Here is a 27,677-nt window from a genome sequence, read left to right as displayed (position 1 = left end):
CCCCTGCCTTCCTTTTTTTTAAAAAATGTATTTTATTTATTTATTTATTTATATTTATTTATTTATTGGCTGCATTGGGTCTTTGTTTTTGCGTGCGGGCTTTCTCTAATTGTGGCGAGCAGGGGCTACTCTTCGTTGCGGTGCGTGGGCTTCTCATTGCGGTGGCTTCTCCTGTTGCAGAGCACGGGCTCTAGGCGCACAGCCTTCAGTAGTTGTGGCACGCGGGCTCAGTAGTTGTGGCTCATGGGCACTAGAGCACAGGCTCAGTAGCTGCGGCGCACGGGTTTAGTTGCTCCATGGCATGTGGGATCTTCCCGGACCAGGGCTTGAGTCCGTGTCCCCTGCATTGGCAGGTGGATTCTTAACCACTGCACCACCGGGAAAGCCCTCCTTCCTTTCTTCTTTGCTATTTGGGACCCACTGAGGTAGGAGGCTAGGCAAGGTGGGGACCCAGCGAGGGGTCAGAGCTGAGTAAGGCAGCAGCTTAGCAAGGGTGGGGAGACTGGTTACATGCAGAGGGTTGAGTAGGGGAAGGGAATATATATAATTAAAAATAATTTAAGCAAAATAATTTTAAAGTTAATATTACAATAAACATGTAAGCATAATATTGTAGGATGCAAAGAGAGTTTTCATATTCCAGCCTCTTTTTTTTTTTTTTTTAATTTATTTATTTATTATTTATGGCTGTGTTGGGTCCTCGTCTCCGCGCGAGGGCCCCCCCCCCCAAGCTGTGGCAAGCGGGGGCCACTCTTCATTGCGGTGCGCAGGCCCCTCACTGTCACGGCCTCTCTTGTTGCCGAGCACAGGCTCCAGACGCGCAGGCTCAGCAATTGTGGCCCACGGGCTCCGTCGCTCCGCGGCATGTGGGATCCTCCCAGGCCAGGGCTCGAACCCGTGTCCCCTGCATTGGCAGGCAGACTCCCAACCACTGCGCCACCAGGGAAGCCCCAGCCTCTTTTTTTTATCCAAGGCATTTTAGAGGCCAGTCCTTCTAGGTATATTTGATAATGAGGAAAATAAAGTGAATTCCCCAAAGTCACATAAGAACTTGATGGCATAGTTGAGTCTAGAATCCTGGGATTCAGATTCCCAGGTCACCACTCTTTCTACAACTAAATAGCAGTGCTCAAACACTTGATATGCTTATCGTAAAAAAAGGGGATTATCAGAATGAAAACACTGGTCAGGAAAGAATATTCCAATGGTTTTTTTTTTTGTTTTTTGTTTTTTTTGCCACATCACGCTCCATGGGGGATCTTAGTTCCCTGACCAGAGATGGAACCTGTGCCCCCTGCAGTGGAAGCTCGGATTCTTAACCACGGGACTGCCAGGGAAGTCCCTCTAATGGCATTTTCTTATAAATTCCCCAATTTCAACTATTTGGAAAAATTGTGGTCGTTCAGATTTCTGCCCTAAAAAGTGGGTTGATATATGCTCAGTTATTGCTCTTCCAGAAGAAAATCTTCATTGAATAGGAACACATCACTGTGTGTTCAGAAATGTAGAAATCAGAAAACAAAACAAATTGTAGAAATTAGAACTTTATTATATTATAAACATTTTCAAAATATAAACTGATTTTGTATCAAGACTTCTTGAAACGTTTAAAACTGTATGTAACTTAAGCTTATTATAATGTATGTCATTTTCCACTTTCCAATCTAGAAAATATACTGCAAGTTAGATCTAACGAAGGAAAAAAATAATCAATCTAAACTGCTTCACAGAGAAAACTAATATAAAAACACCCACCCCAAACTAAAACCCAATCAAGAAATAGATTATGTAAAGCCTATTAATCCTCCAATTGAAAATAAATGACCTCCCAAGGGAAAAATACTTCCACCATCATAGCAATTTGATGAATAAAAGCAGAGCCACCCTCTTTAAGGGAAATTACGTTATGTATAAGAAAAATGTAGTAATGATTTTAGAAGAGAGGAAAAGTAATTTCCATGTTGGAGAGCAAGTACACTAAATGTTTTCTGTGCACTTAGCCTTTGTACCTGTTCACATGAAAAAAGCGAAATGAACATGGACATCGTAAAACCAAGCTCCTCAACTACTTTTTCAGTTTAACCTCAGGAGATCCAATGCAAGAGCTTCAGAATCCAAGGATAGCTTGGTCCCAAAGCATATCCTCTTCTGTCCTCTCTTTCCCTTCTTCCTTTTTCTCTTTACGCTTACGTTCCTCTTTCTTAGAGGCTACATCTTGGCTTTTCTTGCCCTTTCGGTTCTTAAGCTTTTCTCTACTGACTCTGACTGTTTCCACCTCTGTTTTGTTTCTTTGGATGCTCTTGTGTTTGTCTAAATCTATTTCCTCATAAGCTTTCTTCCTCTTATGCTTGGGCCGCTCCTCTTCTGGTTTTTCCCGGCCTTCCTCTGGGTGTCTTTTTCTCTTCTGCTGTATCTGTTTATAACTAGCTTGATGGGCACTGGTACTGTTTTCTAAGGAGAGGTGCCTGTAAACTCCAGATTCTACACTGTATGAGCTACAGCTATACTCTTGTTGACTAAAGTTCAGGGCTACTGGTTTTCCTGAGAAACAGTCCCTGGTGAATTGACAGTAGCTCAGGGAGTCTAGTCTCAGCCTGCTGTCATGAGCTGGTAGCCACTGAGGTAACCGCTTCTCCACTGCTTGTGAAATATTGCATGGTCTTCGGTAGGTCTGGATGGGTTCATAAGGGAGTCTTTGATCAAACATTCTACACCTGGGTCTAAAATTAACCTCTTCTTTGTATCCACAGGTTTCCAAATAATCCTCTCTCCTCTTTCTGAAACAAGTCTTTGGCTCTAAGCCTCTGGCTTTCTGCACTTTGATGTAATCTTCAAGTTCATCTCGAAAAGAGTCAGATGTCTTCTTTGAATGCTTCATTAGGTTGACAAGGGATTCTCTGTAGAGAAGATGGGAGAAAATTCTTCTTACTATATTATTTTATGCTGAATATTTCCTTTACTCTTGAAAAGAGTCTCAAAAAACAAAATAAAGAAGTCCAAACAAATTAAAACCTACTTTGGCATGAAAGTTAAACATCATGACATTAAATGCCAAAAAGGAGCATCAGAAAGGTCAAATATTGCCTAGGCCGCTCACAAATAATTTTATCTTTCTCAGAAGTGGGATGAAGAGGGTAGAAAGGAGCTGACATATAGAATTCTTTTGTAGGGCTAAAAACGTAAGGAATGTAGGGACTAACGACTTACACATCCATGGTGACTGGCGTGATCTGAATGTTCAAACAATTACTAAAGTTCAGATTAGTCAAATTTTTGTACACTGTTGTCTAAGAAAAGTAATAAACCATAATTAGAAGTATAAAGAAGTAATTTGATCTTTAAAATCTTCTGTTTACTGAAACAAAGTAAAATGAACACATATACTCACCTGACTAGAGTATTTTAAGACTTAATAATAAAAGGATGTTTGTAAAATGGTTTGGGAATGCTGGAAATTAGAAATTCAGCTATGAGACAAAACTAATGGTAGGTATAGGGCATGAGGAAAGACGAGGGAAAAGAGTTGTGTATCTTCTGAACAGGGTCTTGGATTTCATTCCGTTACTTCTGATTGGTGAAAAAAGCATTCTAGAATGCCTTCTGGTTTGTTCTCTAGTAAAGCAGTGGGGGGAGGGTTAAGGAAGGAAATGGAGGTGACAGTTGAGATGGGCTAGGATTTATGTAGAGAAAAGTTTCAAAAGAAATGTAAAGCAGATAGTGCTAGTCTTTGCTTGTTTAAATTTCTTTTCGGGGGTGGGGGCAGTACAACTACTCTTTCTCTTTCTCTCACCCCACCTCAATCCTGTGTTACAAATCTAACAGAAAAGTTACTCACTATGAGATGATAATGTGCTAGATATTTTTGTGTTATACTTTATTTCCAAAAATTAGGAGGCAGCATAACCCACGTAGAAACAAACATTTCTTTCCATTAACAGAACAAGTCTGAGAGCAATCTAGAGTCACTAATGATCAGCTAGCTTTACTGGCAATTTGAGATTAAAAAGAAAGTCTAAGTGAAGCCTAATTTGGTGAGTCAGAAAATTTAGCTCTTATTCAACTCAAACAGTATAAAAATTCTGACTAGAACAAAATAATGTAACAAATAATTGATGAAATGTGGGTAAAAAGATTTGAACAGACACTTCAGAAAAGAATATATACAAATGGACAATAAACAAATGAAAGATGCTCAATGTCATTTGTCATCAAGTAAATGTCAATTAAAACCACAAAAAGGTACTACCTCACCCTCACTAGAATGACTGAAATTAAAGAGACTGGTGAGGATGTGGAACAATTGGAATTCTCATACATTGCTGGTAGGGATGTAAAATGACACAACTACTTGGAAAACAGTCTGGTAGTTTCTGAGGAAGTTAAACATACACCTAACATACGATCCAGTTATTCCACTCCTAGGTATTTATCCAAAAGAAAAGGAAGTATATGTCCACATAAAGACTTATACATGAATGTTCATAGCAGTGTTATTTGTAATAGCCCTGGAAAGGAAAAATAAAAACAACCCAAATATTGATCAACAGGTGAATGCATAAATCAACTAGTGGTATATCTATAGAATGGAATCAATGATAAAAAGGAATAGATTATTGATACACTTGAAATAGATGAATCTCAAAATAATCATGCTGAATGAAAGAAGCCTGACAAAAGAGCACATAATATATGATTCCATATATATAAAAGTCTTGAAAATGCAAACTAGTCTGTAGTAACACAGTGGTTGCTTGGGGATGAGGCAGGAAAAAGTAGGAGGGAGCGACTATAAGTGGCATTTTCGTGGGTATGGATATGTTTACCATCTTAATTGTGGTGATCATTTCATGGGTATATACACCCTTCAAGACCTATCAAACTGTATACCTGGAATACATACAGTTTACTGTATGTCAACTATACCTCAATAAAACTGTAAAAAGTCACTAATAAGATTAAAAAGATGTTGGTAATTGTTAAAACTGGATGGTGGGTACATGAGCGTTCATAATACTGTTTTCTCTCCTTATATGTTTAAATATGTTTTATAATAAAAAGATTTCACTTCATAGCCGCTAGGATGGCTATAATCAAAAAGACAGATAGGTGCCACTTGTTGAGACACAGATCAAGAAAGAGCCCCTGTAACAATCATCCATCCTATAAGCTTATAGCCTCATCCACCAGAGGGCAGACAGCAGAAGCAAGACAAAGTACGATTCTGCAGCCTGTGGAAGGAAAACCACATTCACAGAAAGACAAACAAAATGAAAAGGCAGAGGACATTGTACCAGATGAAGGAACAAGGTAAAACCGCAGAAAAACAACTAAATGAAGTGGAGATAGGCAACCTTCCAGAAAAAGAATTCAGAATAATGATAGTGAAGATGATCCAGGACCTCGGAAAAAGAATGGAGGCAAAGATCGAGAAGATGCAAGAAATGTTTAACAAAGACCTAGAAGAATTAAAGAACAAACACCTAGAAGAATTAAAGAACAAACAAACAGAGCTGAACAATACAATAACTGAAATGAAAAATACACTAGAAGGAATCAATAGCAGAATAACTGAGGCAGAAGAACGGATAAGTGACCTGGAAGACAGAAAGGTGGAATTCACTGCTGCGGAACAGAATAAAGAAAAAAGAATGCAAAGAAATGAAGAAAGCCTAAGAGCCCTCTGGGACAACATTAAACGCAACAACATTTGCATTATAGGGGTCCCAGAAGGAGAAGAGAGAGAGAAAGGACCCGAGAAAATATTTGAAGAGATGATAGTCAAAAACTTCCCTAACATGGGAAAGGAAATAGCCACCCCAGTCCAGGAAGCACAGAGAGTCCCAGGCAGGATAAACCCAAGGAGAAACACGCTGAGACACATAGTAATCAAATTGACAAAAATTAAAGACAAAGAAAAATTATTGAAAGCAACAAGGGAAAAATGACAAATAACATACAAGGGAACTCCCATAAGGTTAACAGCTGATTTCTCAGCAGAAACTCTGCAAGCCAGAAGGGAGTGGCATGATATACTAAAAGTGATGAAAGGGAAGAACCTACAACCAAGATTACTCTACCCGGCAAGGATCTCATTCAGATTTGATGGAGAAATCAAAAGCTTTACAGACAAGCAAAAGCTAAGAGAATTCAGCACCACCAAACCAGCTCTGCAACAAATGCTAAAGGAACTTCTCTAAGTGGGAAACACAAGAGAAGAAAAGGACCTACAAAAACAAACCCATAACAATTAAGAAAATGGTAATAGGAACATACATATTGAAAATTACCTTAAACGTGAATGGATTAAATGCTCCAACAAAAAGACACAGGCTCGCTGAATGGATACAAAAACAAGACCCATATATATGCTATCTACAAGAGACCCACTTCAGACCGAGGGACACATACAGATTGAAAGTGAGGGGATGGAAAAAGATATTCCATGCAAATGGAAATCAAAAGAAAGCTGGAGTAGCAATACTCATATCAGATAAAATAGACTTTAAAATAAAGACTGTTACAAGAGACAAGGAAGGACACTACATAATGATCAAGGCATCAATCCAAGAAGGAGATATAACAATTATAAATATATATGCACCCAACATAGGAGCACCTCAATACATAAGGCAACTGCTAACAGCTATAAAAGAGGAAATTGGAGCTTCCCTGGTGGCGCAGTGGTTGAGAATCTGCCTGCCAGTGCAGGGGACATGGGTTCGAGCCCTGGTCTGGGAAGATCCCACATGCCTCGGAACAACTAGGCCCGTGAGCCACAACTACTGAGCCTGCGCATCTGGAGCCTGTGCTCCGCAACAAAAGAGGCCGCGACAGTGAGAGGCCAGTGCACCGCAATGAAGAGTGGCCCCTGCTCGCCACAACTAGAGGAAGCCCTCGCACAGAAACGAAGACCCAACACAGCCAAAAATAAATAAATTAATTTTAAAAAAAAGAGGAAATTGACAGTAACACAATAATAATGGTGGGCTTTAACACCTCACTTACACCAATGGACAGATCATCCAGACAGAAAATTAATAAGGAAACACAAGCTTTAAATGACACAACAGACCAGATAGATTTAATTGATATTTATAGGACATTCCATCCAAAAACAGCAGATTACACTTTCTTCTCAAGTGCGCACAGATCATTCTCCAGGATAGATCACATCTTGGGTCACAAATCAAGCCTCAGTAAATTTAAGAAAACTGAAATCATATCAAGCATCTTTTCTGACCACAACGCTATGAGATTAGAAATCAATTACCGGGGAAAAAAACGTAAGAAACTCAAACACATGGAGGCTAAACACTACGTTACTAAATAACCAAGAGATCACTGCAGAAATCAAAGAGGAAATCAAAAACTACCTAGAGACAAATGACAATGAAAACATGACGATCCAAAACCTATGGAATGCAGAAAAAGCCGTTCTAAGAGGGAAGTTTATAGCAATACAAGCCTACCTCAAGAAACAAGAAAAATCTCAAATAAACAATCTAAACTTACACCTAAAGGAACTAGAGAAAGAAGAACAAACAAAACCCGAAGTTAGTAGAAGGAAAGAAACCATAAAGTTCAGAGCAGAAATGAATGAAATAGAAACAAAGAAAACAATAGCAAGGATCAATAAAACAAAAAGCTGGTTCTTTCAGAAGATAAACAAAATTGATAAACCATTAGCCAGACTCATCAAGAAAATGATGGAGAGGACTCAAATCAATGAAATTAGAAATGAAAAAGGAGACGTTACAACAGACACTGCAGAAATACAAAGCATCCTAAGAGACTACTACAAACAACTCTATGCCAATAAAATGGACAATCTGGAAGAAGTGGACACATTCTTAGAAAGGTATAACCTTCCAAAACTGAACCAGGAAGAAATAGAAAATATGAACAGACCAATCACAAGTAATGAAATTGAAACTGTGATTAAAAATCTTCCAACAAACAAAAGTCCAGGACCAGATGGCTTCACAGGTGAATTCTATCAAACATTTAGAGAAGAGCTAACACCCATCCTTCTCAAACTCTTCCAAAAAATTGCAGAGGAAGGAAAACTCCCAAATTCATTCTATGAGGCCACCATCACCCTGACACCAAAACCAGACAAAGATACTACAAAAAAAAGAAAATTACAAACTAATATCACTGATGAATATAGGTGCAAAAATCCTCAACAAAATACTAGCAAACGGAATCCAACAACACATTAAAAGGATCATACACCATGATCAAGTGGGATTTATCCCAGGGATGCAAGGATTCTTCAATATACGCAAATCAATCAATGTGATACATCATATTAACAAATTGAAGAAGAAAAACCATATGATCATCTCAATAGATCAGAAGAAGCTTTTAACAAAATTCAACACTCATTTATGATAAAAACTCTCCAGAGAGTGGGCATAGAGGGAACCTACCTCAACATAATAAAGGCCATATATGACAAACCCACAGCAACATCATTCTCAATGGTGAAAAACTAAAAGCATTTCCTCTAAGATCAGGAACAAGACAAGGATGTCCACTCTCGCCACTATTATTCAACATAGCTTTGCAAGTCCTAGCCACGGCAATCAGAGAAGAAAAAGAAATAAAAGGAATACAAATTGCAAAAGAAGAAGTAAAACTGTCAATGCCTGCAGATGACATGACACTATACATAGAGCATCCTAAAGATGCCACCAAAAAACTACTAGAGCTAATCAATGAATTTGGTCAAGTTGCAGGATACAAAATTAATGCACAGAAATCTCTTGCATTCCTATACACTAACAATGAAAGATCAGAAAGAGAAATTAAGGAAACACCGCCATTTACCACTGCAACAAAAAGATTAAAATATCTAGGAATAAACCTACCTAGGGAGACAAAAGACCTGTATGCAGAAAAGTATAAGACACTGATGAAAGAAATTCAAGATGATACCAACAGATGGAGAGATATACCATGTTCTTGGATTGGAAGAATCAATATTGCAAAAATGACTATACTACCCAAAGCAATCTACAGATTCAATGCGATCCCTATCAAATTAACAATGGCACTTTTCACAGAACTAGAACAAAAAAATCTTAAAATTTGTATGGAGACACAAAAGACCCTGAATAGCCAAAGCAGTCTTGAGGGAGAAAAACGGAGCTGGAGGAATCAAACTCCCTGACTTCAGACTATACTACAAAGCTACAGTAATCAAGACAATATGGTACTGGCACAAAAACAGAAATATAGATCATGGAACATGATAGAAAGCCCAGAGATAAACCCACGCACCTATGGTCAATTAATCTGTGACAAAGGAGGCAAGGATATACAATGGGGAAAAGACAGTCTCTTCAGTAAGTGGTGCTGCGAAAACTGGATAGCTAGCTACATGTAAAAGAATGAGATTAGAACACTCCCTAACACCATACACAAAAATAAACTCAAAATGGATTAGAGATCTAAATGTAAGACCAGACAGTATAAAACTCTAAGAGGAAAACATAGGAAGAACACTCTTTGACATAAATCACAGCAGGATCTTTTTTGATCCACCTCCTAGAGTAATAGAAATAAAAACAAAAATAAACAAATGGGACCTAATGAAACTTCAAAGCTTTTGCAAAGCAAACGAAACTACAAACAAGACGAAAAGACAACCCTCAGAATGGGAGGAAATATTTGCCAACGAATCAATGGACAAAGGATTAATCTCCAAAATATATAAACAGCTCATGCAGCTCTATATTAAAAAAAACAAACAACCCAATCAAAAAATGGGCAGAAGACCTAAATAGACATTTCTCCAAAGAAGACATACAGGTGGCCAAGAAGCACATGAAAAGCTGCTCAACATCACTAATTATTAGAGAAATGCAAATCAAAACTACAATGAGGTATCACCTCACACCAGTTAGAATGGGCATCATAAGAACATCTACAAACAACAAATGCTGGAGAGGGTGTGGAGAAACGGAAACCCTCTTGCCCTGTTGGTGGGAATGTAAATTGATACAGCCACTATGGAGAACAGTATGGAGGTTCCTTAAAAAACTAAAAATAGAATTACCATGTGATCCAGCAATCCCACTACTGGGCCTATACTCAGAGAAAATCATAATTCAAAAAGACACGTGCACCCCAACATTCATTGCAGCACTATTTACAATAGCCAGGTCACGGAAGCAACCTAAATGCCCATCGACAGACGAATGGATAAAGAAGAGTGGTACATATATACAATGGAGTATTACTCAGCCGTAAAAAGGAACTAAAGTGGGTCATTTGCAGAGACATGGATGGATCTAGAGACTGTCATACAGAGTGAAGTAAGTCAGAAAGAGAAAAACAAATATCGTATATTAACGCATGTATGTGGAACCTAGAAAAATGGTACAGATGAACCTGTTTGCAGGGCAGAAATACAGACGCAAATGTAGAGAACAAACGTATGGACACCAAGGGGGGAAAGTGATGGTGGGGTGTCGTGTGAGGAATTGGGAGATTGGGACTGGCATATATACACTAATATGTATAAAATGGATAACTCATAAGAACCTGCTGCATAAAAAAATACAAAAAAAAAAAGACATAATAGTAAGTGTTGACAAAAAGGAGGAAAAACTGGAAACTTCATTCATTCTTGGTGCGAATATAAAATGTGCAGCTACTTTGGAAAACAGTCTGGCAGTTCCTCAAAGTGTCAAGCATAGAGTTACCACATAACCCCAGCAATTTCACTCTTAGGTTTCAACGCAAGAGGACTGAAAATCTATGTCCACACAAAAACTTGTACAAAAATGTTCACAGCAGCACTATTCCTAACAGCTAAATGCAGAAATGACTCAGTGATCATCAACTGATGAATGGATAAATAAAATGTGGCAATTCACACAATGGAATATTATTCAGCAATAAAAAGGAATGAAATACTAATAAATGGTACAACGTGGATGAACCTTGAAGACATGCAGAGTGAAAGAAGCCAATCCCAAAAGATCACAGATGGTGCAGAGATCAACGAAGAGGTGAATGGAACCTTACCCCTTATCAGGTTGAGAACTTGGTGGAGAAATTTGATCATATTCACCCATTAATTGCTTCAGTTTTTTAGCATGAACTTTCCCCAAATAGTGAGACTGTGCAACAACTGAGGAGCTAAAAACCATGATGCAGAGATTAAAAAATCTATTTTTTGTCCAATACTCCACTCCCATTCACCTGAAACCAAGCACAAGCTTGTTATAACAATTAAATAATTCAAAGTTTAGAATTACATCAACATAGATCAATCATCTGAAAACTCATAAAATGCATCTTCAATTTCTTATTTTGCTTCCTGTAAATCTGAAAGTAAAGCTAACTTTTTGAGTATGTGTTTTACCCTTGAAAAATAAACAATATTGTTTATTTTAGAGAAAGTGATCCAAAATTTACACCTCTGAATTTGAAGATAGCACTCATGAGTTTTAATATATTTAGTCTGAACTAACACTTTTAGAGTTTTGCTTGCTTTGAAGTCAAAGTATCAGCTTCAGTATAAAAAATACTAACAATTTAGAAGCCCTTTATTTTCAACCTACCTCATAACGTGAAACCCACTGCAATTCAAATTATGGCACTATTCCTTATCAGCCTTTTACAAAAGGTATCTGTAAAAAGTTCAGTCTTTGCTCATTCAACGTGGTATCTATGAATAAAATAAAGGGAGGTAAGACATTTAGGGTAATATTTTCAATCTTCACCTGGAGATCATTTTATATACCATCTCAAATCTTAATTTCCTAAGTGCTTGCAAGGCTAAAGTACTGGCTTTTTGCTTATTAGAATGACAATTTTAGTATAAAAACATTTAGTAAGCCTCTGATATTTACTGTGATAATATATTTTTTAGTCCAGAAAATACCATTCTGAAGGAGAAGTTATTAGGGCACCTGTAGAACTCTGGACTTTGTGGAGATGATCTGGGGCATCCAGCCTTAGTACTTTGTGTCTTATAGCAGACATGTTACTGACTTCTACTGACCTTTGTAATTGCTAAAATCCCAGAGGTAGCATCTCTCTCTCCACATTGGCTGTCTTCTCCCATCTGGTACTTAATGTAAGTACCAGAGCGAGCGGGGGCTACTCTACCTTGCAGTGCGCAGGCTTCTCTTGTTGCCGAGCATGGGCTCTAGGCACGCGGGTTCAGTAGTTGTGGCACGCGGGCTCTCTAGTTGTGGCTCGTGAGCTCTAGAGCGCAGGCTCAGTAGTTGTGGCGCAGGGGCTTAGCTGCTCCGCGGCATGTGGGATCTTCCCGGACCAGGGATCAAACCCGTGTCCCCTGCATTGGCAGGCGGATTCTTAACCACTGCGCCACCAGGGAAGCCCTTTGGCTTGTTTCTTGTCCGCAGAGGTCCATACTTTACGTTCCCGGAGGAGCCAGCTAAGTCACTGAGTGCCCCTGCATCCATCGCTGGGGGGTGGGGGGGCGCCGGGATGGGGTGGCGGGCGGTGATAGTGGCAGGGAATAGCCTAGAGCGCAGTCCCCCCCACCCCCAATGGCTAGTGCTGTGGCCTGGGGCATGCACCTGGTAGCTGGGCCTCTGCTGCCCCATCCTTCCAGTGCTTTCACAGGCTCCCTCTGGCATTCTAGATTTGAGGACTGCTTTCAAAGCACTAAAACTGTGTACCCCAGCCTGAGGACGGCCACCATTCCAGCCTGCAGAGGTTGGTTCTTTTTACTATTGAGTATTTATGCTGTGCCAGGAACTTCACATATATTTCCTCATTTAATCCTCCAAAGAGCCCTCCAAGGGTCATTGTTTTATCTCCACATCACAGGTGAAAAAACTGAGACAGATTAAGAAACTCACCTAAAGTCACGCAGTATATAGTTTTTGCTGCATTGTAAACCACCACAAAACTTATGATTTAAAACAGCAAACATTTATTTCTCACAATTTTGTGAGTTGGCTGGGCTGGCTCAGTGCGGGCTGGGTGGTCAAGGTGCCTTGTTTCTGGTGAGGAGGAAGAGAGTTCAATGGCAGCTGGGTGGTGCAGACATAGCCACAAGACTCTCATTATTCAGTAGGGCTTGTACGAGGTGGCTGGGTTCCAAATGCGGCATGAGGGCAAGCACAGGCACTTTCTAAATCCAGCTTGCATCTCATTTGCTGTTCTCCCATTGGCCAAAGCAGGTCACATGGCCAAGCCCAGCCTTATTGGATGGGAAACAAGGGGTGGCTACAGGGAGGGGAAATTATCACTGACATTTTCCCCGACAAAGAATCTACCACGCACAGCTTGTGAGTGCACAACTGAAATTCAAAGCCAAAGTTGTCAGAGTTGAAAGTTCAACTGTCTTCGAGTCTGAGAATTCCGAACACCCCATGCATCGCCCAAAGTCAGCAGCCTATTGCCTGCACACATGCAACTGTTTTGCAAATGTGTGTACATATTGTTGTCATTAATAAACACAAATTATAGAGTTTTAAACGTTTGTGCTGCTTCATTGATTCTTCTTCTTTAGAGACTCCCAGTATATTTAGATCTCCTTTGCTCATCTTTTATCTTTACCACCTTCTTGCAAGGTGTAAATTTACTTTTGTTGGATTATCTTTATTACTCTTTCTTACCGTTTATTTCCCTGTTTCTTCTATGGTGTCTATACTCTCTTGTATTCCTTTTATTTCTGAAATGATTTTTTTTCTTTTACTAATTTGTTCCTGTGTCTGTCAAGGTCATTGTTCAGTAACCATGTCTGGCTCAAATTTGATGCTCAGTGAATATTTTTGACTAAAAAATACAATTACTTTTTCTTTACTGCATTATATTTTATTTTTCTTGGAATTAATTGTTGTCTTTTTCAGCTGCATAGTTGTCTGGCCATTTTATTTCAGAGTTCTTTTTCCACTTTATGCGCTTTTCTTAAAGCTTTAATTGCTTTCTTGATCTCTTGCAGCCTTGTTTGAAGAGTCAGATTAGAGTTTTCATCTGCTTTGTGTCTGCATTTTTCTGGTGTCTTGTCAAAGTATTTTAGTCCAATTTTCTTTTGTAACACTTTGTGTGGCTAGATCATATTCTCCTTCTCCTTTCCAAAGTTTAAATGAAATGTGGTGGCCTGAACTCCTGTGAACACATTTTTGTGGAGAGGGAATGGCCTAGGGTACCTTTGCCAGCATCATGGCTTGAGGGCTCCCTCTTGGTACAGTGAAGGGCTCAAAATATGGCTACTTCTCTGCCTTTCAGAGCTAAGCTCGGTTCAGAAAAGTGTTTCTGCTCTATTTCCTACAGGCCTACGGGTCTTGCTTGGCAAGGTGGCATTCTCACCTCAGATGTATTTTGCTGTTGCAGAATTTTCTGGGTTCTTCACCTGGGACCTTCCCCTGCTCCCTACTATTGGTACCTTCCCTTTCCCTTAGCCCTGGTGTTACTTCCCTGATCTATTAGGTTTCTTAGCCTAGCAGTTTTCTTTTCAGGTAAGGCTTTGTCTTTCTGGAAGGAAATATTTGCTGGATATTTCTGAAATCCTCAGTGCTAGATGACCATGATACTATTTGGTCTCTCAGTACTCCTGGTGCTGGCTTTGCGCTCACCAACTCAGAGCCTCTGATGACTTCTCCCAGTTTTCAGCTTTTCTCAGACCTATTAGTCCTGTTTGGTACAAATAAAAGCAAAATAATACCAGAGATAAATGATGGTTTGGGTCAGGGTGGTGGTAATGAAGATGGGGAGAATTGGACAATAGGAGAGAGAATTGGGTGATATAACCAGGAGGAATCACTGATGGCTCTGATGTAGGAGAGAGTCAAGTGTGAGTTTAGTGATTTTTGGCTGGAACAATCAAGATGGTGTTGTTATTTGCAGAGATGAGGAAGACTGAGGGAAGAATGACTGGTGACGAGGGATGTAAGTGCCCTTTTGGTGTTCTAGGTGGAAATAACAACAAATGCAGTTGGTTATGAGTCTAGAACTCGGGGGGAAAATCTAGTCTAGAAATAGAAATTTAGAGGTCATCAACTGTCTTAGTCAGTTTGGGCTGCTGTAACACGTTACCATAGACTGGGTGGCTCAGCTAGCTCTCTGACCTCTTCTTATAAGGGCACTAAGCCCATTCATGAGGGCTCCACCCTCATGACCTAATTACTTCCCAAAAGTAGGCAGGTACCTGCTCCATATACCATTACACTGGGGATTAGATGTCAACATATGAATCTGGGGGATGACACATTCAGTCCAGAAATCAACATAGAGGTAAATTTAAAGCCATGAGCCTGGATGAGATCACTTAGGATGTGCGATTAGAAAGAGTGGTGGTCTAGGATTGGCTCCTGATGCAATGTACCTGATGCATTCAGAGGCGGGTGGAAGAGGAACCAGTAAATGAGACCATAAGGAGCAGCAGCTATGGAGGTAGGGAAAATCAGGAGAATGTGGTGCTATGGAAGCTGAGAGAGGAATGTTTCAAGGAAGAGGGACTGATTAACCAAATGGAAGCTGCTGAGAGGCTGGATTTGACCACATGGAAGTCATTGGAGACTTTGATCAGAGCAGCCTCAGAGGAATGGTAGGAACAGAAACTAGAATAGGTGGAGGGGAGAATGAGAGGTGTGAGTATAGACAGCTGTTGTAGACAAGTTTGATGTGAAAGAGAAAGGAGATAGCTGAAAGAGGATGTAGGGTGTCAAGGGAGTTTTGTTTTTTTTGTTTGTTTGCTTTGTTTTTTGAAGAGGGGAAACAGAAGCTTGTTTGCATATAAAGGAATAATCCAGTAGAGGAGAGATTCAAGGTTCAGGAGAGAGATGAAGTCCTTGAAAAGGTAAAAGGGTGTAGGATTCAGTGCATGAGGGGAGGGATTTGTCTTTATTAAGAGCAGGGACACTATTATTGTAGAGAAGACAGAGAACAGAATACTTGAGGGAAGCTTATAGATCCAGTGGTAGGACAATGAGTAAGTCCCCCTCTGAAGGCTTCTGTTTTTCTCACTGGAGTGTGAGGTGAGGTCATCAGCTGAGAGAAAGGGGGCCCCGTATGGCAGGTACCAGGGAGGGGAAGGTTTGAGGAGAGAGGGGAGACTATAAGACATCTCTGAGGGTGGGAAATTTACTAGGGAAAACTGATGGGTTGGAGGTTTGTGGTCATTAGTTTAAAATAAAATGGGTCACCTACCCTCTCTCCCTCCTCCCCTGCCTTCCTTTTTTTTAAAAAATGTATTTTATTTATTTATTTATTTATATTTATTTATTTATTGGCTGCATTGGGTCTTTGTTTTTGCGTGCGGGCTTTCTCTAATTGTGGCGAGCAGGGGCTACTCTTCGTTGCGGTGCGTGGGCTTCTCATTGCGGTGGCTTCTCCTGTTGCAGAGCACGGGCTCTAGGCGCACAGCCTTCAGTAGTTGTGGCACGCGGGCTCAGTAGTTGTGGCTCATGGGCACTAGAGCACAGGCTCAGTAGCTGCGGCGCACGGGTTTAGTTGCTCCATGGCATGTGGGATCTTCCCGGACCAGGGCTTGAGTCCGTGTCCCCTGCATTGGCAGGTGGATTCTTAACCACTGCACCACCGGGAAAGCCCTCCTTCCTTTCTTCTTTGCTATTTGGGACCCACTGAGGTAGGAGGCTAGGCAAGGTGGGGACCCAGCGAGGGGTCAGAGCTGAGTAAGGCAGCAGCTTAGCAAGGGTGGGGAGACTGGTTACATGCAGAGGGTTGAGTAGGGGAAGGGAATATATATAATTAAAAATAATTTAAGCAAAATAATTTTAAAGTTAATATTACAATAAACATGTAAGCATAATATTGTAGGATGCAAAGAGAGTTTTCATATTCCAGCCTCTTTTTTTTTTTTTTTTAATTTATTTATTTATTATTTATGGCTGTGTTGGGTCCTCGTCTCCGCGCGAGGGCCCCCCCCCCCAAGCTGTGGCAAGCGGGGGCCACTCTTCATTGCGGTGCGCAGGCCCCTCACTGTCACGGCCTCTCTTGTTGCCGAGCACAGGCTCCAGACGCGCAGGCTCAGCAATTGTGGCCCACGGGCTCCGTCGCTCCGCGGCATGTGGGATCCTCCCAGGCCAGGGCTCGAACCCGTGTCCCCTGCATTGGCAGGCAGACTCCCAACCACTGCGCCACCAGGGAAGCCCCAGCCTCTTTTTTTTATCCAAGGCATTTTAGAGGCCAGTCCTTCTAGGTATATTTGATAATGAGGAAAATAAAGTGAATTCCCCAAAGTCACATAAGAACTTGATGGCATAGTTGAGTCTAGAATCCTGGGATTCAGATTCCCAGGTCACCACTCTTTCTACAACTAAATAGCAGTGCTCAAACACTTGATATGCTTATCGTAAAAAAAGGGGATTATCAGAATGAAAACACTGGTCAGGAAAGAATATTCCAATGGTTTTTTTTTTTGTTTTTTGTTTTTTTTGCCACATCACGCTCCATGGGGGATCTTAGTTCCCTGACCAGAGATGGAACCTGTGCCCCCTGCAGTGGAAGCTCGGATTCTTAACCACGGGACTGCCAGGGAAGTCCCTCTAATGGCATTTTCTTATAAATTCCCCAATTTCAACTATTTGGAAAAATTGTGGTCGTTCAGATTTCTGCCCTAAAAAGTGGGTTGATATATGCTCAGTTATTGCTCTTCCAGAAGAAAATCTTCATTGAATAGGAACACATCACTGTGTGTTCAGAAATGTAGAAATCAGAAAACAAAACAAATTGTAGAAATTAGAACTTTATTATATTATAAACATTTTCAAAATATAAACTGATTTTGTATCAAGACTTCTTGAAACGTTTAAAACTGTATGTAACTTAAGCTTATTATAATGTATGTCATTTTCCACTTTCCAATCTAGAAAATATACTGCAAGTTAGATCTAACGAAGGAAAAAAATAATCAATCTAAACTGCTTCACAGAGAAAACTAATATAAAAACACCCACCCCAAACTAAAACCCAATCAAGAAATAGATTATGTAAAGCCTATTAATCCTCCAATTGAAAATAAATGACCTCCCAAGGGAAAAATACTTCCACCATCATAGCAATTTGATGAATAAAAGCAGAGCCACCCTCTTTAAGGGAAATTACGTTATGTATAAGAAAAATGTAGTAATGATTTTAGAAGAGAGGAAAAGTAATTTCCATGTTGGAGAGCAAGTACACTAAATGTTTTCTGTGCACTTAGCCTTTGTACCTGTTCACATGAAAAAAGCGAAATGAACATGGACATCGTAAAACCAAGCTCCTCAACTACTTTTTCAGTTTAACCTCAGGAGATCCAATGCAAGAGCTTCAGAATCCAAGGATAGCTTGGTCCCAAAGCATATCCTCTTCTGTCCTCTCTTTCCCTTCTTCCTTTTTCTCTTTACGCTTACGTTCCTCTTTCTTAGAGGCTACATCTTGGCTTTTCTTGCCCTTTCGGTTCTTAAGCTTTTCTCTACTGACTCTGACTGTTTCCACCTCTGTTTTGTTTCTTTGGATGCTCTTGTGTTTGTCTAAATCTATTTCCTCATAAGCTTTCTTCCTCTTATGCTTGGGCCGCTCCTCTTCTGGTTTTTCCCGGCCTTCCTCTGGGTGTCTTTTTCTCTTCTGCTGTATCTGTTTATAACTAGCTTGATGGGCACTGGTACTGTTTTCTAAGGAGAGGTGCCTGTAAACTCCAGATTCTACACTGTATGAGCTACAGCTATACTCTTGTTGACTAAAGTTCAGGGCTACTGGTTTTCCTGAGAAACAGTCCCTGGTGAATTGACAGTAGCTCAGGGAGTCTAGTCTCAGCCTGCTGTCATGAGCTGGTAGCCACTGAGGTAACCGCTTCTCCACTGCTTGTGAAATATTGCATGGTCTTCGGTAGGTCTGGATGGGTTCATAAGGGAGTCTTTGATCAAACATTCTACACCTGGGTCTAAAATTAACCTCTTCTTTGTATCCACAGGTTTCCAAATAATCCTCTCTCCTCTTTCTGAAACAAGTCTTTGGCTCTAAGCCTCTGGCTTTCTGCACTTTGATGTAATCTTCAAGTTCATCTCGAAAAGAGTCAGATGTCTTCTTTGAATGCTTCATTAGGTTGACAAGGGATTCTCTGTAGAGAAGATGGGAGAAAATTCTTCTTACTATATTATTTTATGCTGAATATTTCCTTTACTCTTGAAAAGAGTCTCAAAAAACAAAATAAAGAAGTCCAAACAAATTAAAACCTACTTTGGCATGAAAGTTAAACATCATGACATTAAATGCCAAAAAGGAGCATCAGAAAGGTCAAATATTGCCTAGGCCGCTCACAAATAATTTTATCTTTCTCAGAAGTGGGATGAAGAGGGTAGAAAGGAGCTGACATATAGAATTCTTTTGTAGGGCTAAAAACGTAAGGAATGTAGGGACTAACGACTTACACATCCATGGTGACTGGCGTGATCTGAATGTTCAAACAATTACTAAAGTTCAGATTAGTCAAATTTTTGTACACTGTTGTCTAAGAAAAGTAATAAACCATAATTAGAAGTATAAAGAAGTAATTTGATCTTTAAAATCTTCTGTTTACTGAAACAAAGTAAAATGAACACATATACTCACCTGACTAGAGTATTTTAAGACTTAATAATAAAAGGATGTTTGTAAAATGGTTTGGGAATGCTGGAAATTAGAAATTCAGCTATGAGACAAAACTAATGGTAGGTATAGGGCATGAGGAAAGACGAGGGAAAAGAGTTGTGTATCTTCTGAACAGGGTCTTGGATTTCATTCCGTTACTTCTGATTGGTGAAAAAAGCATTCTAGAATGCCTTCTGGTTTGTTCTCTAGTAAAGCAGTGGGGGGAGGGTTAAGGAAGGAAATGGAGGTGACAGTTGAGATGGGCTAGGATTTATGTAGAGAAAAGTTTCAAAAGAAATGTAAAGCAGATAGTGCTAGTCTTTGCTTGTTTAAATTTCTTTTCGGGGGTGGGGGCAGTACAACTACTCTTTCTCTTTCTCTCACCCCACCTCAATCCTGTGTTACAAATCTAACAGAAAAGTTACTCACTATGAGATGATAATGTGCTAGATATTTTTGTGTTATACTTTATTTCCAAAAATTAGGAGGCAGCATAACCCACGTAGAAACAAACATTTCTTTCCATTAACAGAACAAGTCTGAGAGCAATCTAGAGTCACTAATGATCAGCTAGCTTTACTGGCAATTTGAGATTAAAAAGAAAGTCTAAGTGAAGCCTAATTTGGTGAGTCAGAAAATTTAGCTCTTATTCAACTCAAACAGTATAAAAATTCTGACTAGAACAAAATAATGTAACAAATAATTGATGAAATGTGGGTAAAAAGATTTGAACAGACACTTCAGAAAAGAATATATACAAATGGACAATAAACAAATGAAAGATGCTCAATGTCATTTGTCATCAAGTAAATGTCAATTAAAACCACAAAAAGGTACTACCTCACCCTCACTAGAATGACTGAAATTAAAGAGACTGGTGAGGATGTGGAACAATTGGAATTCTCATACATTGCTGGTAGGGATGTAAAATGACACAACTACTTGGAAAACAGTCTGGTAGTTTCTGAGGAAGTTAAACATACACCTAACATACGATCCAGTTATTCCACTCCTAGGTATTTATCCAAAAGAAAAGGAAGTATATGTCCACATAAAGACTTATACATGAATGTTCATAGCAGTGTTATTTGTAATAGCCCTGGAAAGGAAAAATAAAAACAACCCAAATATTGATCAACAGGTGAATGCATAAATCAACTAGTGGTATATCTATAGAATGGAATCAATGATAAAAAGGAATAGATTATTGATACACTTGAAATAGATGAATCTCAAAATAATCATGCTGAATGAAAGAAGCCTGACAAAAGAGCACATAATATATGATTCCATATATATAAAAGTCTTGAAAATGCAAACTAGTCTGTAGTAACACAGTGGTTGCTTGGGGATGAGGCAGGAAAAAGTAGGAGGGAGCGACTATAAGTGGCATTTTCGTGGGTATGGATATGTTTACCATCTTAATTGTGGTGATCATTTCATGGGTATATACACCCTTCAAGACCTATCAAACTGTATACCTGGAATACATACAGTTTACTGTATGTCAACTATACCTCAATAAAACTGTAAAAAGTCACTAATAAGATTAAAAAGATGTTGGTAATTGTTAAAACTGGATGGTGGGTACATGAGCGTTCATAATACTGTTTTCTCTCCTTATATGTTTAAATATGTTTTATAATAAAAAGATTTCACTTCATAGCCGCTAGGATGGCTATAATCAAAAAGACAGATAGGTGCCACTTGTTGAGACACAGATCAAGAAAGAGCCCCTGTAACAATCATCCATCCTATAAGCTTATAGCCTCATCCACCAGAGGGCAGACAGCAGAAGCAAGACAAAGTACGATTCTGCAGCCTGTGGAAGGAAAACCACATTCACAGAAAGACAAACAAAATGAAAAGGCAGAGGACATTGTACCAGATGAAGGAACAAGGTAAAACCGCAGAAAAACAACTAAATGAAGTGGAGATAGGCAACCTTCCAGAAAAAGAATTCAGAATAATGATAGTGAAGATGATCCAGGACCTCGGAAAAAGAATGGAGGCAAAGATCGAGAAGATGCAAGAAATGTTTAACAAAGACCTAGAAGAATTAAAGAACAAACACCTAGAAGAATTAAAGAACAAACAAACAGAGCTGAACAATACAATAACTGAAATGAAAAATACACTAGAAGGAATCAATAGCAGAATAACTGAGGCAGAAGAACGGATAAGTGACCTGGAAGACAGAAAGGTGGAATTCACTGCTGCGGAACAGAATAAAGAAAAAAGAATGCAAAGAAATGAAGAAAGCCTAAGAGCCCTCTGGGACAACATTAAACGCAACAACATTTGCATTATAGGGGTCCCAGAAGGAGAAGAGAGAGAGAAAGGACCCGAGAAAATATTTGAAGAGATGATAGTCAAAAACTTCCCTAACATGGGAAAGGAAATAGCCACCCCAGTCCAGGAAGCACAGAGAGTCCCAGGCAGGATAAACCCAAGGAGAAACACGCTGAGACACATAGTAATCAAATTGACAAAAATTAAAGACAAAGAAAAATTATTGAAAGCAACAAGGGAAAAATGACAAATAACATACAAGGGAACTCCCATAAGGTTAACAGCTGATTTCTCAGCAGAAACTCTGCAAGCCAGAAGGGAGTGGCATGATATACTAAAAGTGATGAAAGGGAAGAACCTACAACCAAGATTACTCTACCCGGCAAGGATCTCATTCAGATTTGATGGAGAAATCAAAAGCTTTACAGACAAGCAAAAGCTAAGAGAATTCAGCACCACCAAACCAGCTCTGCAACAAATGCTAAAGGAACTTCTCTAAGTGGGAAACACAAGAGAAGAAAAGGACCTACAAAAACAAACCCATAACAATTAAGAAAATGGTAATAGGAACATACATATTGAAAATTACCTTAAACGTGAATGGATTAAATGCTCCAACAAAAAGACACAGGCTCGCTGAATGGATACAAAAACAAGACCCATATATATGCTATCTACAAGAGACCCACTTCAGACCGAGGGACACATACAGATTGAAAGTGAGGGGATGGAAAAAGATATTCCATGCAAATGGAAATCAAAAGAAAGCTGGAGTAGCAATACTCATATCAGATAAAATAGACTTTAAAATAAAGACTGTTACAAGAGACAAGGAAGGACACTACATAATGATCAAGGCATCAATCCAAGAAGGAGATATAACAATTATAAATATATATGCACCCAACATAGGAGCACCTCAATACATAAGGCAACTGCTAACAGCTATAAAAGAGGAAATTGGAGCTTCCCTGGTGGCGCAGTGGTTGAGAATCTGCCTGCCAGTGCAGGGGACATGGGTTCGAGCCCTGGTCTGGGAAGATCCCACATGCCTCGGAACAACTAGGCCCGTGAGCCACAACTACTGAGCCTGCGCATCTGGAGCCTGTGCTCCGCAACAAAAGAGGCCGCGACAGTGAGAGGCCAGTGCACCGCAATGAAGAGTGGCCCCTGCTCGCCACAACTAGAGGAAGCCCTCGCACAGAAACGAAGACCCAACACAGCCAAAAATAAATAAATTAATTTTAAAAAAAAGAGGAAATTGACAGTAACACAATAATAATGGTGGGCTTTAACACCTCACTTACACCAATGGACAGATCATCCAGACAGAAAATTAATAAGGAAACACAAGCTTTAAATGACACAACAGACCAGATAGATTTAATTGATATTTATAGGACATTCCATCCAAAAACAGCAGATTACACTTTCTTCTCAAGTGCGCACAGATCATTCTCCAGGATAGATCACATCTTGGGTCACAAATCAAGCCTCAGTAAATTTAAGAAAACTGAAATCATATCAAGCATCTTTTCTGACCACAACGCTATGAGATTAGAAATCAATTACCGGGGAAAAAAACGTAAGAAACTCAAACACATGGAGGCTAAACACTACGTTACTAAATAACCAAGAGATCACTGCAGAAATCAAAGAGGAAATCAAAAACTACCTAGAGACAAATGACAATGAAAACATGACGATCCAAAACCTATGGAATGCAGAAAAAGCCGTTCTAAGAGGGAAGTTTATAGCAATACAAGCCTACCTCAAGAAACAAGAAAAATCTCAAATAAACAATCTAAACTTACACCTAAAGGAACTAGAGAAAGAAGAACAAACAAAACCCGAAGTTAGTAGAAGGAAAGAAACCATAAAGTTCAGAGCAGAAATGAATGAAATAGAAACAAAGAAAACAATAGCAAGGATCAATAAAACAAAAAGCTGGTTCTTTCAGAAGATAAACAAAATTGATAAACCATTAGCCAGACTCATCAAGAAAATGATGGAGAGGACTCAAATCAATGAAATTAGAAATGAAAAAGGAGACGTTACAACAGACACTGCAGAAATACAAAGCATCCTAAGAGACTACTACAAACAACTCTATGCCAATAAAATGGACAATCTGGAAGAAGTGGACACATTCTTAGAAAGGTATAACCTTCCAAAACTGAACCAGGAAGAAATAGAAAATATGAACAGACCAATCACAAGTAATGAAATTGAAACTGTGATTAAAAATCTTCCAACAAACAAAAGTCCAGGACCAGATGGCTTCACAGGTGAATTCTATCAAACATTTAGAGAAGAGCTAACACCCATCCTTCTCAAACTCTTCCAAAAAATTGCAGAGGAAGGAAAACTCCCAAATTCATTCTATGAGGCCACCATCACCCTGACACCAAAACCAGACAAAGATACTACAAAAAAAAGAAAATTACAAACTAATATCACTGATGAATATAGGTGCAAAAATCCTCAACAAAATACTAGCAAACGGAATCCAACAACACATTAAAAGGATCATACACCATGATCAAGTGGGATTTATCCCAGGGATGCAAGGATTCTTCAATATACGCAAATCAATCAATGTGATACATCATATTAACAAATTGAAGAAGAAAAACCATATGATCATCTCAATAGATCAGAAGAAGCTTTTAACAAAATTCAACACTCATTTATGATAAAAACTCTCCAGAGAGTGGGCATAGAGGGAACCTACCTCAACATAATAAAGGCCATATATGACAAACCCACAGCAACATCATTCTCAATGGTGAAAAACTAAAAGCATTTCCTCTAAGATCAGGAACAAGACAAGGATGTCCACTCTCGCCACTATTATTCAACATAGCTTTGCAAGTCCTAGCCACGGCAATCAGAGAAGAAAAAGAAATAAAAGGAATACAAATTGCAAAAGAAGAAGTAAAACTGTCAATGCCTGCAGATGACATGACACTATACATAGAGCATCCTAAAGATGCCACCAAAAAACTACTAGAGCTAATCAATGAATTTGGTCAAGTTGCAGGATACAAAATTAATGCACAGAAATCTCTTGCATTCCTATACACTAACAATGAAAGATCAGAAAGAGAAATTAAGGAAACACCGCCATTTACCACTGCAACAAAAAGAATAAAATATCTAGGAATAAACCTACCTAGGGAGACAAAAGACCTGTATGCAGAAAAGTATAAGACACTGATGAAAGAAATTCAAGATGATACCAACAGATGGAGAGATATACCATGTTCTTGGATTGGAAGAATCAATATTGCAAAAATGACTATACTACCCAAAGCAATCTACAGATTCAATGCGATCCCTATCAAATTAACAATGGCACTTTTCACAGAACTAGAACAAAAAAATCTTAAAATTTGTATGGAGACACAAAAGACCCTGAATAGCCAAAGCAGTCTTGAGGGAGAAAAACGGAGCTGGAGGAATCAAACTCCCTGACTTCAGACTATACTACAAAGCTACAGTAATCAAGACAATATGGTACTGGCACAAAAACAGAAATATAGATCATGGAACATGATAGAAAGCCCAGAGATAAACCCACGCACCTATGGTCAATTAATCTGTGACAAAGGAGGCAAGGATATACAATGGGGAAAAGACAGTCTCTTCAGTAAGTGGTGCTGCGAAAACTGGATAGCTAGCTACATGTAAAAGAATGAGATTAGAACACTCCCTAACACCATACACAAAAATAAACTCAAAATGGATTAGAGATCTAAATGTAAGACCAGACAGTATAAAACTCTAAGAGGAAAACATAGGAAGAACACTCTTTGACATAAATCACAGCAGGATCTTTTTTGATCCACCTCCTAGAGTAATAGAAATAAAAACAAAAATAAACAAATGGGACCTAATGAAACTTCAAAGCTTTTGCAAAGCAAACGAAACTACAAACAAGACGAAAAGACAACCCTCAGAATGGGAGGAAATATTTGCCAACGAATCAATGGACAAAGGATTAATCTCCAAAATATATAAACAGCTCATGCAGCTCTATATTAAAAAAAACAAACAACCCAATCAAAAAATGGGCAGAAGACCTAAATAGACATTTCTCCAAAGAAGACATACAGGTGGCCAAGAAGCACATGAAAAGCTGCTCAACATCACTAATTATTAGAGAAATGCAAATCAAAACTACAATGAGGTATCACCTCACACCAGTTAGAATGGGCATCATAAGAACATCTACAAACAACAAATGCTGGAGAGGGTGTGGAGAAACGGAAACCCTCTTGCCCTGTTGGTGGGAATGTAAATTGATACAGCCACTATGGAGAACAGTATGGAGGTTCCTTAAAAAACTAAAAATAGAATTACCATGTGATCCAGCAATCCCACTACTGGGCCTATACTCAGAGAAAATCATAATTCAAAAAGACACGTGCACCCCAACATTCATTGCAGCACTATTTACAATAGCCAGGTCACGGAAGCAACCTAAATGCCCATCGACAGACGAATGGATAAAGAAGAGTGGTACATATATACAATGGAGTATTACTCAGCCGTAAAAAGGAACTAAAGTGGGTCATTTGCAGAGACATGGATGGATCTAGAGACTGTCATACAGAGTGAAGTAAGTCAGAAAGAGAAAAACAAATATCGTATATTAACGCATGTATGTGGAACCTAGAAAAATGGTACAGATGAACCTGTTTGCAGGGCAGAAATACAGACGCAAATGTAGAGAACAAACGTATGGACACCAAGGGGGGAAAGTGATGGTGGGGTGTCGTGTGAGGAATTGGGAGATTGGGACTGGCATATATACACTAATATGTATAAAATGGATAACTCATAAGAACCTGCTGCATAAAAAAATACAAAAAAAAAAAGACATAATAGTAAGTGTTGACAAAAAGGAGGAAAAACTGGAAACTTCATTCATTCTTGGTGCGAATATAAAATGTGCAGCTACTTTGGAAAACAGTCTGGCAGTTCCTCAAAGTGTCAAGCATAGAGTTACCACATAACCCCAGCAATTTCACTCTTAGGTTTCAACGCAAGAGGACTGAAAATCTATGTCCACACAAAAACTTGTACAAAAATGTTCACAGCAGCACTATTCCTAACAGCTAAATGCAGAAATGACTCAGTGATCATCAACTGATGAATGGATAAATAAAATGTGGCAATTCACACAATGGAATATTATTCAGCAATAAAAAGGAATGAAATACTAATAAATGGTACAACGTGGATGAACCTTGAAGACATGCAGAGTGAAAGAAGCCAATCCCAAAAGATCACAGATGGTGCAGAGATCAACGAAGAGGTGAATGGAACCTTACCCCTTATCAGGTTGAGAACTTGGTGGAGAAATTTGATCATATTCACCCATTAATTGCTTCAGTTTTTTAGCATGAACTTTCCCCAAATAGTGAGACTGTGCAACAACTGAGGAGCTAAAAACCATGATGCAGAGATTAAAAAATCTATTTTTGTCCAATACTCCACTCCCATTCACCTGAAACCAAGCACAAGCTTGTTATAACAATTAAATAATTCAAAGTTTAGAATTACATCAACATAGATCAATCATCTGAAAACTCATAAAATGCATCTTCAATTTCTTATTTTGCTTCCTGTAAATCTGAAAGTAAAGCTAACTTTTTGAGTATGTGTTTTACCCTTGAAAAATAAACAATATTGTTTATTTTAGAGAAAGTGATCCAAAATTTACACCTCTGAATTTGAAGATAGCACTCATGAGTTTTAATATATTTAGTCTGAACTAACACTTTTAGAGTTTTGCTTGCTTTGAAGTCAAAGTA

At 39.1% G+C, this 27,677-nt stretch overlaps 2 protein-coding genes across 3 annotated transcripts; both read right to left on the bottom strand.

Moving 5' to 3' along the window:
• Positions 1–1,534: 1,534 nt before the first annotated feature.
• On the bottom strand, positions 1,535–11,666 carry LOC130704554 (lysine-rich coiled-coil protein 1-like). 2 transcript variants are annotated; one of them, XM_057558289.1, is made up of 3 exons: positions 11,577–11,660; positions 11,038–11,214; positions 1,535–2,897 (listed from the first exon to the last, which is right to left on the bottom strand). In XM_057558289.1, the coding sequence occupies exons 2-3, from the start codon at positions 11,208–11,210 to the stop codon at positions 2,108–2,110; spliced, it is 963 nt and encodes a 320-aa protein (XP_057414272.1). In that variant the 5' UTR covers positions 11,211–11,214; positions 11,577–11,660; the 3' UTR covers positions 1,535–2,107. The 2 variants fall into 2 exon arrangements, with proteins under 2 accessions (XP_057414272.1, XP_057414273.1); XM_057558290.1 differs by lacking the exon at positions 11,038–11,214 and having other exon boundaries at positions 11,577–11,666.
• Positions 11,667–17,691: 6,025 nt separating this feature from the next.
• Positions 17,692–27,469, bottom strand: LOC102997590 (lysine-rich coiled-coil protein 1-like). The gene is made up of 2 exons (XM_057558293.1): positions 27,195–27,469; positions 17,692–19,054 (listed from the first exon to the last, which is right to left on the bottom strand). The coding sequence occupies exons 1-2, from the start codon at positions 27,317–27,319 to the stop codon at positions 18,265–18,267; spliced, it is 915 nt and encodes a 304-aa protein (XP_057414276.1). The 5' UTR covers positions 27,320–27,469; the 3' UTR covers positions 17,692–18,264.
• Between the last annotated feature and the right edge of the window lie 208 nt (positions 27,470–27,677).

Source organism: Balaenoptera acutorostrata, chromosome 12, assembly GCF_949987535.1.
Source record: "Balaenoptera acutorostrata chromosome 12, mBalAcu1.1, whole genome shotgun sequence".
In the NCBI taxonomy this organism is placed as follows: domain Eukaryota; kingdom Metazoa; phylum Chordata; class Mammalia; order Artiodactyla; family Balaenopteridae; genus Balaenoptera; species Balaenoptera acutorostrata.
The sequence above is the reverse complement of the archived record's forward strand: the minus strand, read 5'-3'. Positions and strand labels throughout refer to the sequence as shown.

Excerpts from the sequence above, each read along its gene's own strand:
- LOC130704554 (XM_057558289.1), bottom strand. The coding sequence starts at position 11,210 with ATGGGAGTGGAGTATTGGACAAAAAATAGATTTTTTAATCTCTGCATC. Across the intron at positions 2,898-11,037 it reads AGTTCTCAACCTGATAAGGG|AGAATCCCTTGTCAACCTAA; the intron begins GTAAGGTTCCAT and ends TCTTCTCTACAG.
- LOC102997590 (XM_057558293.1), bottom strand. The coding sequence starts at position 27,319 with ATGGTTTTTAGCTCCTCAGTTGTTGCACAGTCTCACTATTTGGGGAAA. Across the intron at positions 19,055-27,194 it reads AGTTCTCAACCTGATAAGGG|AGAATCCCTTGTCAACCTAA; the intron begins GTAAGGTTCCAT and ends TCTTCTCTACAG.